This window comes from Aegilops tauschii, chromosome 5 (assembly GCF_002575655.3).
Source record: "Aegilops tauschii subsp. strangulata cultivar AL8/78 chromosome 5, Aet v6.0, whole genome shotgun sequence".
NCBI classification, from domain to species: Eukaryota; Viridiplantae; Streptophyta; class Magnoliopsida; order Poales; family Poaceae; genus Aegilops; species Aegilops tauschii.
In genome coordinates, this window is record NC_053039.3 from 525,925,536 (window position 1) to 525,937,852 (window position 12,317).

The 12,317-nt window shown below is 47.9% G+C and overlaps 1 protein-coding gene across 2 annotated transcripts; it reads left to right on the plus strand.

Annotated features, from left to right (window-relative positions):
* The first annotated feature begins 5,731 nt into the window (after positions 1–5,731).
* On the plus strand, positions 5,732–8,380 carry LOC109762212 (BTB/POZ domain-containing protein At1g03010). 2 transcript variants are annotated; one of them, XM_020321026.4, is made up of 4 exons: positions 5,732–6,029; positions 6,142–6,208; positions 6,279–7,475; positions 7,573–8,380. In XM_020321026.4, the coding sequence occupies exons 1-4, from the start codon at positions 5,932–5,934 to the stop codon at positions 8,170–8,172; spliced, it is 1,962 nt and encodes a 653-aa protein (XP_020176615.1). In that variant the 5' UTR covers positions 5,732–5,931; the 3' UTR covers positions 8,173–8,380. The 2 variants fall into 2 exon arrangements, with proteins under 2 accessions (XP_020176615.1, XP_020176616.1); XM_020321027.4 differs by having other exon boundaries at positions 6,291–7,475; positions 7,573–8,379.
* Positions 8,381–12,317: the final 3,937 nt, after the last annotated feature.

The window sequence follows — 12,317 nt, forward strand, 5'->3', positions numbered from 1 at the left end:
GTAGCAGCATCTACGATATGACATAAAGTTTTGCGAAGTACATGCGGATCTGATTGTTGCAGACCCGTTGACTATAACCTCTCTCACAAGCATAACATGATCAAACCCAGAACTCATTGAGTGTTAATCACATAGTGATTTGAACTAGATTATTGACTCTAGTAAACTCTTTGGATGTTAGTCACATGGTGATGTGACCTGTGAGTGTTAATCACATGGCGATGTGAACTAGATTATTGACTCTAGTACAAGTGGGAGACTGTTAGAAAAATGCCCAAGAGGCAATAATAAATTGGTTATTATTATATTTCCTTGTTCATGATAATCGTTTATTATCCATGCTAAAATTGTATTGATAGGAAACTCAGATACATGTGTGGATACATAGACAACACCATGTCCCTAGTAAGCCTCTAGTTGACTAGCTCGTTGATCAATAGATGGTTACGGTTTCCTGACCATGGACATTGGATGTCGTTGATAACGGGATCACATCATTAGGAGAATGATGTGATGGACAAGACCCAATCCTAAGCCTAGCACAAGATCGTGTAGTTCGTCTGCTAAAGCTTTTCTAATGTCAAGTATCATTTCCTTAGACCATGAGATTGTGCAACTCCCGGATACCGTAGGAATGCTTTGGGTGTAAACGTCACAACGTAACTGGGTGGCTATAAAGGTGCACTACAGGTATCTCCGAAAGTGTCTGTTGGGTTGGCACGAATCGAGACTGGGATTTGTCACTCCGTGTAAACGGAGAGGTATCTCTAGGCCCACTCGGTAGGACATCATCATAATGTGCACAATGTGACCAAGGAGTTGATCACGGGATGATGTGTTACAGAACGAGTAAAGAGACTTGCCGGTAATGAGATTGAACAAGGTATCGGGATACCGACGATCGAATCTCGGGCAAGTACTATACCGGTAGACAAAGGGAATTGTATACGGGATTGATTGAATCCTTGACATCGTGGTTCATCCGATGAGATCATCGTGGAACATGTGGGAGCCAACATGGGTATCCAGATCCCGCTGTTGGTTATTGGCCGGAGATATGTCTCGGTCATGACTACATGGTTCCCGAGCCCGTAGGGTCTACACACTTAAGGTTCGATGACGCTAGGGTTATAGGGAAAGTATGTACGCGGTTACCGAATGTTGTTCGGAGTCCCGGATGAGATCTCGGACGTCACGAGGAGTTCCGGAATGGTCCGGAGGTAAAGATTGATATATAGGAAGTGAGGATTTGGCCACCGGAAGTGTTCCGGGCATCACCGGTAATGTACCGGGACCACCGGAAGGGTCCGGGGGTCCACCGGGAGGGGCCACCAGCCCCAGAGGCTTGCGTGGGCCAATAGTGGGAAGGGACCAGCCCCTAGGTGGGCTGGGGCGCCCCCCACCAAGGCCCAAGGCGCCTCAAGAGAAGATGGGGGCAAACCCTAGGGCAGATGAGCCCTAAGGCCCACCCCAGGTGCGCCTCCCCCTCTCCCCCCTTTGGCCGCCACCCTAGATGGGATCTGGGGCTGCCGCACCCCTTGGGGTGGGAACCCTAGAGGGGGCGCAGCCCCCTCCCCTCCTCCTATATATAGTTGAGGTCTAGGGGGTGCCCAATACACGAGTTATTCTCTCCCAGGCGCAGCCATACCTCTCTCCCTCCTCGTCTCTCGCAGTGCTTGGCGAAGCCTGCTGGAGTTCCGCGCTCCTCCACCACCACCACGCCGTCGTGCTGCTGCTGGACGGAGTCTTCCCCAACTTCTCCTTCTTTGCTGGATCAAGGCGTGGGAGACGTCACCGAGCTGCACGTGTGTTGAACGCGGAGGCGCCGTGGTTCGGCGCTTAGATCGGACGCGATCTAAATCGCTACGAGTACGACTCCTTCATCCGCGTTCTTGCAACGCTTCCGCTTAGCGATCTACAATGGTATGTAGATGCACTCCCCTTCCCCTCGGTGCTAGATTACTCCATAGATTGATCTTGGTGATGCATAGAAAATTTTAAATTTCTGCTACGATCCCCAACAAGGACATCGACTGAGACCTTGTTAAACTTAGTCGACTGAGTATTAGCAATCCCCTTCAGTAATTACATCTTCGTTTCATGCAAAAAAAAGGAAAAGGAAATGCTTCTCTATCAACCTGATGTGGAAAAAAATAGGGCATATAAACATTATATTTTTTTTGGGTAATAAATAAAGAAAAAAAAGAAATGACAGAAAGGCAGCATAAAAATAAGTAATTAACAAAATCCATGTAAAAAAATACAATAACGAGTGAGAATAAAAGTTTTATATGCTACAGAATTTTAGATGTGTCTCCAAAAGAAGTAAGACAAAAATAAAACAGAAATAGAAATAAAATTAAAAGCAACCGAATAGAACACAATAAAAAGTAATAAATACACTAAAATGAAAAAGGATAAAAATAAAAAAATGTAGATCTTTCTTTAGAACAGGGGGAAAACTAGACAAGTATCCGTGTACACACACATAGTGAGCTGCGTCCTTAAGATTCACTGTAAGATTGGTAAAATAAAAGAAGAAATGAAAAATAAAAATGGAAAGGACTCCAAGGCAGAGGCCACAGCCCAGACAAGAAAGCAAGTTAAGAAGCCCACATAGCGGAAGGCAGACACCCTGCCCGTTTCCAGCCTCAGCCCAGTACGTCTTTGAACAACACTACAACAGCGACAAACACAGATTAATCAATTTGCACGGCTAATATCATCGACTGAGACTTAGTCTCAGTTGACTGAGATTTAGCAGCAACATACATTTATCTTAATTCCTCTTTCGTAATTGCGAATGCTTGCGATAGAGGTTAATTATAAGTGGGGGGCTTGTTCAAGTAAGAACAATGACCAAGCACTGGTCCACCAAATTATTAAAGTAACGAACACGAATCAAATCAACATGATGAAAGTGACTGGATGAAATTTCGCTGTATCCTCAAGAACGCTTTACTTGTTATAAGAGAAAGTTCCGGCCTGTTCTTTTCTACAAAAAGGATTGAGCTACTTTGCTGCACTTTTGTTACAATTGCTATTTATTCCTCATTACAAATTACCTTGCTATCAAACTATCATAATTTTAGTGCTGTTGAAAATACGTTGCTGAAAACCGCTTGTCCTTTCCTTCTGCTCCTCGTTGGGTTCGACACTCTTACTTATCGAAAAGACTATGATTGATCCCTATATTAATCATCAGCCTACCCTCGTCGGCCCTCACCACCGTCTGGATAACATCGCCACCCCGAGGAGAGCGACCGTCGGTGTTCGCGCTCTGAGCCTGGCCGCCATTCTTTCTCTGAAAACATTAAGCGTGATCCCTATATGCCCTTTTCCATGCATCAATTACGCCATTTCTCCTTGGTTTACGGAATTCTAGACATGCTTCACGGGAACAGTCCCTTCGTTCTTAAATATAAATCTTTTTAGACATTTTAAATGAACTACAACATACGAATGTATGTAGACATATTTTAGAGTATAGATTCACTCATTTTATTCTGTATGTAGTCACTTGTTGAAATCTTTAGAAAGCCTTATATTTGGGAGCGGAGGGAGTAGGAAGTACTACGTAGTTAGTGCAAAGAGCCAACTAACTGTAGTATGGCCTACATAATCGGACGTCTCCTATTCATCTAATCCAAGGGCTACGGGCTAGTCTGATAAAAGGCTAGGCCAATCAAGCCGATTCCTGGAAAGAGTTAAGAGAAAACACCTTCAACCTAGTGGTTCCCAGCAACTAAGCTGTCATTATTTGTCAAACACCTCCCTTTCATAACACCCCCGCGTCGCCCTCCTCTGGCGACTCGGGGGGCGACTCCCTCGCGCGCCGCCGGGCCTTCCCCTCACCCCTTCCCGTCTCACCGCTGCCGGAGGCGCTCCGCCGGCGAAGCCAGGCGGGCTCCAGTGAGGGCGGCGGCGGGGCTTCTTCCTGGGCGCCCTCCTTTCTTCTCCTTCCCTCCTCGCTGGGTGTGGCGGCTGCGCGCGCCGATCTGCGAGGTCCGGCGGCCGGGTGCAGCGGCGGTCCTCGGCGGTGTCGTCGGGCTGGCCCCGGCGCATGGTGGGGGTCGCGGTCGGCCGGGGCAGGCGGCCAGATCTGAGCACCGCGCCCTTCCTGGATGCGGCGGCGGGGATGGCTGGCAGTGCCGCGGTGGCTGCATCCTGGCGGCGCGGCTGCTGGTGCTTTGGCGGCAGGGCTGGCGGGAGGAGGTACGTCCGGTGGTTGCGTGCTCTGTCGGATCTAGCTTGGTCCCGGCGAGCGGCGCGGGTTTGGGCGATCCGTGCACACGATGCTTGATGGAGGCTCTTCGAACAGATCTGGGTGAAAACCTGCCTTTGGCTAGCTGCCAAGGCCGGCGGTGACGGCGCTGTTATGCGGCGTTCCCTTCTTGAAGGCATCGCCGAGGAGAAGTTCAAGGCCACCATCTGCTATCTCCGGGGGAAACCCTAGATCAGTAGATCGGATGACGGCGGCGCTATTTTGTGTCGTTTCCTCTCGGCGGCGTCAGTCTTGGAGGTGTTCACGGGATCGAGGGACCAGTTGGCGGCTTCTTTGGTGGAGCGGTGCTTCATCTTAATCATTGATGGCAGCAGGTCTCGGCGGCGTGGTGCAGTGGAGACTTGGCGCCCGATGCGCGGAGATGGACTCGCGCAGGAGGAGGTAACTGTCTGGCGTCATGGTGACGTCGATAGCGGAGTGGCCTTCACAAGGTAGAAGACTCAATATATTCTGAAGACGGACCTGTGGAAGATGGCTGCGACGACACAAGAGTGTGTCTGACCGGATTATGCCCCAAACCCGGTATGTGGCTCGACTGGGGCTGCCGGCTTTTGATGTTTGGTTTAGGTGAGTGGTTTGGGTAGTGGCCCAACTAGCATCCTTTCATCATATGGATAAGAGTAGCGGCATATGTTGCCGAGATGGTGGATTCAGGAATATTGTCTGTAATACTTTGTAAGGTCCTCGAGAATAATTAATAAAGTGGCCGTATGCATCTCTCAGATGCAGAGGCCGGGGGTCATACTCCATTTCTAAAAAATTATTTGTCAAACACGAACTAGATGTTTTTTCACTGACACTTCGCCGTCCTCCAATGATTTCCCGCCCGACTCCGACAGAGACTTCGCAATCACACAACTGTGAAACGGATCGAATCGCCGATACCCAACGCTTTAGTCAGTTAAATAACTATACTAGAGGTTGGTGAGACGCGTGGCCCACAAGCAGACCCAATGCGTGCTGTCATGTCAAGCTTTCCATGCCGATTCTGCTGTCAAAGGAGCACCTAATCTCCCTTTCGTTTAACTAATTAAGCCTGCATTTGCCTTTGCTTCTCTTTTGCCTCAAGCCCTATCCTTTTCATCCCTCTTTTCCATTGTTTAAACCGGTGGCTTAATCATGCACCATCATGGATGCATGGATTTGTTTTTTCCGATTCTTCCTTGTGATTAAACGCCGTGTCTGGTCCATGGAAATCCAGCGAGAAATTAATTTCCTATAGCAAGTGTTGTAGTAAAATATCAATCCTTTAAATATTTTCGCTCAAAAGAAAGTGAGATATCAATCACATTTTGAATATTATCTTTTCATATATTATTGTAGGAAACTGCCTCTCTAAATGGAATCATATATTATATTATTATTGCTAGCACTCCTTTCCACACGCATTCCCACACCACACACCCTCGACCTACTAGTAATAATAACCGTAAACGTAAAAGACATCGGCTTCACTTCACTTCACTCTCTGTTTCTCTCTCTCTCTCCCCCTACAAGACAGAGAGGGCACTGAAGACTGAACCACAAGTGTTGGACACGAACACGTAGCTGAGTCTGAGAGAGAAACATATATAGATTTGCAGCGCCTTGGCTGGTTGTTTGTTGTTGAGTTCCGCGCGTGTGTGCGTGAGAGATAAGGGAAGAAGATGGGCGTGGCGACGGTGACGGAGATGAAGCAGAGCGTGAGCGTCTCCGGGAAGAAGATGTTCCGGACGAGCCTCAACAATCGGCACGCCAATGAATGGTATGGTACACTAGCAATTGCAGTCCGTCCTCCTCCCCCGGCCCCTCTCTGGATTCATCCATCCTCATTCTTCTCCTACGGCCCACGCCGCCTGCTCCTGTTTGTCTTCTAGGCCTCCCACCGACGTCTCCAGCGACCTCACCGTGGAAGTCGGCACGTCCAGCTTCGCCCTCCACAAGGTGAGAGAAACCACCATGTCCATCAACTGCAGCCGAGCTTAAAAATGACGCCCTAATGCCCATGGCATAGCTGCTCGCGCAGTTCCCGCTGGTCTCCCGGAGCGGCAAGATCCGGCGGCTCGTGGCGGAGGCCAAGGACGCCAAGCTCGCGCGCCTCACCCTCCACGCCACGCCCGGGGGCGCCCCGGCGTTCGAGCTCGCCGCCAAGTTCTGCTACGGCGTCCACGTCGACATCACGGTTGCCAACGTTGCCATGCTCCGCTGCGCCGCGCGCTACCTGCAGATGACCGACGACTTCTCCGACAAGAACCTCGAGCTCCGCGCCGAGGCCTTCCTCCGCGACGCCGTCCTCCCCAGCATCGCCAGCTCCGTCGCCGTGCTCCGCACCTGCGAGGCGCTGCTCCCGGCCGCCGAGGACGTCAACCTCGTCGCCCGCCTCATCGCCGCCATCGCCAACAACGTCTGCAAGGAGCAGCTCGCGTCCGGGCTGCTCTCCAGGTTGGACCACACTGGCGCGCAGCTCAAGCCGGCGGCGCTTGACTCGCCGGGGGAGGGGGACTGGTGGGGCAAGTCGGTCGCCGGCCTCGGACTGGACTTGTTCCAGCGACTCCTCTCCGCCGTCAAGTCCAAGGGCCTCAGGCAGGAGACGGTCACCCGGATCCTCATCAACTATGCCCACAACTCGCTGTACGGGCTCATGCCCTGCAGGGACGCCGACAAATGCGGCGGCGTCACGGACACGGACACGGACACGGACGCCGTCAAGAAACAGCGCGCCGTCGTCGAGACCATCGTCGGCTTGCTACCGGCGCAGTCCAAGAAGAGCCCCGTGCCAATGGCCTTCCTCTCGGGGCTCCTCAGGACGGCAATGGCGCTGTCCGCTTCCAACATATGCAAGGCCGACCTCGAGAAGCGGATCGGCATGCAGCTTGAGCAGGCTATCCTGGAGGACATCCTGATCGCCACCGGGTCCGGCGAGGCCTCGACGCTGTACGACACGGACGTGGTGGCCAGGATCTTCTCGGTGTTCCTCAACCTTGACGAGGACAAGGAGGAGGACGGCGGCGGGTTCGACTACGACAGCCCGCGGTCCCCGAAGCAGAGTTGTATAGTCAAGGCCTCCAAGCTGCTGGACAGCTACCTGGCCGAGATCGCGCTGGATTCCAACCTCGTCCCCGCCAAGTTCATCTCCCTCGCCGAGATCCTCCCTGACCACGCCCGCCTCGTCACCGACGGGATCTACCGCGCCGTCGACATCTTCCTCAAGGCACGCCGCCACCTTTTCTTTTTCTCTCTTTTATTTATCCCTTCAATTATTATATATTACGTATTAATGTTACTACCATGAACGTTCATGGAAGCAGGTGCACCCGAACATCAAGGAGGCGGAAAGGTACCGGATGTGCAAGGCGATTGACTGCCAACGGCTTACGCCGGACGCGTGCAGCCACGCGGCCCAAAACGAGCGGCTGCCGGTGCAGATGGCGGTGCAGGTGCTCTACTTCGAGCAGATCCGCCTGCGGAGCGCGATCCAGTCCGGCGGCGGCGGCGGCCATGACGGGGCTCTCTTCTTCGGCGGCGGCGCGGTGTCGTCCGCATCGACTGTGCAGGGCGGCGGCGGCAACAACATGCGGTCCGGGAGCGGGGTGGGGAGCGGCGCCATGTCGCCGCGGGACAACTACGCGTCGGTGCGGCGGGAGAACCGGGAGCTGAAGCTGGAGGTGTCGCGGATGCGGATGCGGCTGACGGACCTGGAGAAGGACCACGTGAGCATGAAGCGGGAGCTCGTGCGCGTCAACCCGGCGAACCGCCTGCTACGGAGCTTCGCGCGCAGCTTCGGCAGGCTCAACACGCTATTCCGGATGCGCCCGGCTGCCGAGCCTGGGTTGCAGCAGCTCGGCGCCAAGGCTACCGCCGACGCCAAGGTGCTCTTCCAGCGCCGCCGCCGCCATTCCATCTCGTAGATACACCACCGCCTGACCATCCAGCGTGTTGAATCTTGCGCCTTCTCGTATGTGTGCATAGCAAGTGATTGATAAAACGCCGTGACCGTGATTCATCTGCCCGCTTTTCAGCACTTGTACCCGACTATTTTGTTTGTGGGGATTGCATGATATTCTCTTGACTATTCTTTTGATAGTAGTCGTGGATTTTTTTTAACACAATATATGACATAGGCGCATACACTCACCGGCATGACCGCATAAGGAGGTTCAAACCTAGCAGCAAGGTTCCCCATGACTTGACTTTGATTTCATAGTCACTAACACACATGCTGCCCAAACCATGTAGAGATACAGATAGACAGAACTACCTCCAATCTATAATAAGTGTCAAAGTTTTGAACTAAGGTTGATAGGAGGTAGTAGAACTATTGCCGCCTCCTCCTTCAAGAAAAGCTAGGGTTCGTGCCTCTTGCCGGCTCCACCGCAGGTCCGCCTCATCTCCAGTGACGCTAGGGCCATGGGGGCACGGTGGATCCTGGCAAGGACCGGCGGGAGGGCTCCGTTGTTAGTCGTTCCTTTGGGATTTGTTACGGTTTGTGTCCTGCTAAGGAAGGCGAGACGAGCGGCTCCCTGAAGATGGAATAAAGGTCTCCCCACCTAGTCCCCGTTCTAGTGGTGCGTCTAGCATCGTTGGTGGGCGTGTGAGCTGGGTCTCCGGCGGATCTATCCTCGGTGGATTTGCTCGGATCTGGTTGGTTCGTCTATGTTCGTGTGTCTTCGGGTTGGATCCTTTCGATCCACGTTATTCTTCGTCGGCGGCGGTTGCTGTTCTGGTGCACTGGTCCTACGAGGCCTTAACACGACGACTTCTTGACTGTTTACTACAACAAGTTGTGCCCGACTCCGACGAGGGAGGGGTGATGACAGCGGCGCGCCTTCGGCTCGCTTCAGTGCTTGTAGTTGTCGCTAGGTGGTCTACGGATCTGGATGTAATCTTTATTATTTCTGGTGTTCGTTGTACTGCCATGATTGAAGACGAATATAGATCGAAAGTGCCCCCCCCCCCCCCCCCAAAAAAAGATAGACAGAACTACCTCCAATTCATAGTAAGTGTCAAAGTTTTGAACTATGGTTGATCGGAGGTAGTAGAAACCTGAGATCACAAATGATAATCTATATCTATATCTATATAGAATACTTTTCTATCCGAGTTGGTACTAAACTCTTATGTGTTCGTCTTCTTGAAAAAAAGGCTTTTCCAGAATTTCATATGTGGGTCGTGCGCTGTGGCCTAGTGAAGCCAGCCCATTTATTTTTCTGCCCAAGCAGCTGTGAAAATTCTATTTCCCGCACAGGGCCACAAATAGTCGAAGCTTCGCACAGGACAAACAATAATAGGCTGGCCCATTTTTTTTGTTTCTTTGTTTTACTATCATTTTTATTCTCCTTCCCCCTCTCCCTTTTTTTCCATCCAAGTTTTATTTTCTTACAGAATTTATTTCTTTAACTAAATATTCTCAAAAAAGTTTAGAATTTCCAAAAAAAATAATTTGGAAAATGTCAGAATTACAATTTGTTTGCTATTCTGAAAATATTCGGAACCTGAAAAAAGTTTCTCATTTTATTATCTTTATTTTTTTTCAAAATTGTTCGAGATTTCTAAAAAGAAAATGACATTTTAAAATAAACTCCAAATTCAAAAAATATTCTTGGTTTAGTAAATTTTGTTGCAATTTTTACAAATATTCAGAACTTGAAAAAAGTTTCCCATTTTAATTTTTTTTTATTTTTCAAAATTGTTTGAGATTTCTAAAAACAAAATGGCATTTAAAAAAACTCCAAATTCGAAAAATATTCTTGTTTTAGTGAAATTTCCACAATTCAAGATAATGTTCGCGTATAAAAGATAAAAAATTCGAAAAATGTTATGAATTTTAAACACATGTACATGTTTTATAAAAATGTTCACATATTCAAATCATGTCCATGTTTTAAAAAAAAGTTGGTGTTATCAAAAAATATTTGTGAATTTTAAAAGATATTCCTATTTCAAAATTTGTTCTCGTTTTTCTGATAATGTAGATAATTTTCAAAAACCTGTTCAGTATTTAAAAAATGGTCCATGTTTTCTATAATATTCAGAAACTTCATACCTTAAAATCTCCTCGATTGAAAGGAAAAGTAGATTGAATAATTCATGGGCCCTGGCGTACGATTACGAACAAAACACTTAAATGCTCTTCATCAATGAATGAAAAAATAGCGGATTGATTACTTCACATCCGGCGAAACCGAGAAGCTAAATGTTCCTTTTTCATGTGCACACAGGGTTTTGCTTGCACATATAATTCTCACTAACTTTAAATGCATATTATTTTTTCTCCCGTTGCAACGCACGAGCATATGTGCTACTATCCTTTGTAGGTGCAGCTTGTCATGGTTGCAGCTGGAACAAGAGTACATCAAAAACCTTGACTACAATACTGATGCATCTACATGACCAAGCAATAAATCAGAAATAGAACAATGGCCGAGAATTGAGGGACTTTTCCACCAAAGAGAATGTTACGACCCCATACGTTGTTTAGTTGCTCTACCATCTATACCTACATTTGAAGAGATACTCCCATACCGAAGACATCATTCCTTCGCACATCCACGAACAAAAGGATAATGTCATGTATATATATAGATTTGCAAGCGCAGATTAGTAAGATGCATCACAGGAGTCGTCGAGTAAGCAAGGAGCAAATTAAATAGTCGTACCAAAAGGGCGAGCACTTAACAACACTTGGCCTTCCTGGTTTTAGTTGCACCTAGCCTTCTTGGCTTTAGTGGGGATCACCTCATCAGCCAACGGCGCATCCTTCAGTTTACTTCAGACAGGCAAAAGAGTCAAACCCACATACAGGGGTGACAATAGATGAAGCACTAAACACTGGGGGCGTGTAGAAGCACATACCTTGAAGTATCGTCCGCCTCGTCGCCTAGGGCAGCAGGATCATTGACCATCGCTACATTTTCCTAGAAGACCAAAGCACATACAACCTATTAGATGAGTATGTTACTGGTATTACTCCTTTCCTAGTAAGTGCAGAAGGAATACCTCAGAACTGTCATTTGGGAACATAAGCTTGTATTTGTCAGTTCAGTTTTGGAAAGGCCTTTCCTCAAGCCACTGCAACTATGGACAACAAAACAAGAACATTTCAAATCAATAATAATGAATTGCATATGCACATAGGTCTGAACCAGGACTTGTTTTGATTGTTCTAGATGCCGACATATTGCAATGAGCCAAAGAGAGTTAAACTAATATTGACAAGAAGCACCAAAGCACAATCAACTACTAGATGTAATAGGAAGAGCACACATAGAGGAGGACAGTGAACCAGTATTTGAGGTGGTGCAACAAAAAAATACATCTAAACCAAACTTTAATACAACTTATATCAAGAAAATGTCTATTAACAGACAAAACTTTATACTATCTAATATGCACCTAACAAAAACTACTACGTAGGTTCGCTATGAATAAAATTTGCATGTACAAATTCTTTGCAAAATAATGGAAAACACGAAGGTCAGTGGCATGCATAGCACTACGTAAGAACCAGAGCTAGAATTCACATGATTTCATCCATTATATCTAAAACATTACATGTCAATGACTCGACACAAAACCTTTAAATAGCATCAATTAAAGAGTAGAATGACATGATCAGAAGTTTGGTTCATTCAAGTTCAGGACTGCATTCACTTTTCTTTAAAAAAAATATGCAAGGCGAGTCTCATAACAAAGTTTGAGTTCAATGGAACAAGAGTCATCTCATTACAACGAACTAGAACTGCAACAAAAATAGTTTGTGTTTTTCTTATTATAAATTTCTCACCTCTCTAGAAAACTCTCAGGGGGGATGTCAACAACTAAGCATATCACGCCATCGACTTCCATATCAGGGTATAAATTAGTAGAAGGATCAAACCTAGATTTGCATACCCAGTAATTCGTCAAAAACTCACTGCTGAAGCAGAAACTACCAATTTATGAAAGGCAGTACCAAGCATCCCTCTGGTATTGTGCTACAGTGTACTGACTAGAGATGGTTATGATTATTTATAATTAACAGGAAATGTGCAGAAGATCATAAGCAATTAAAAAT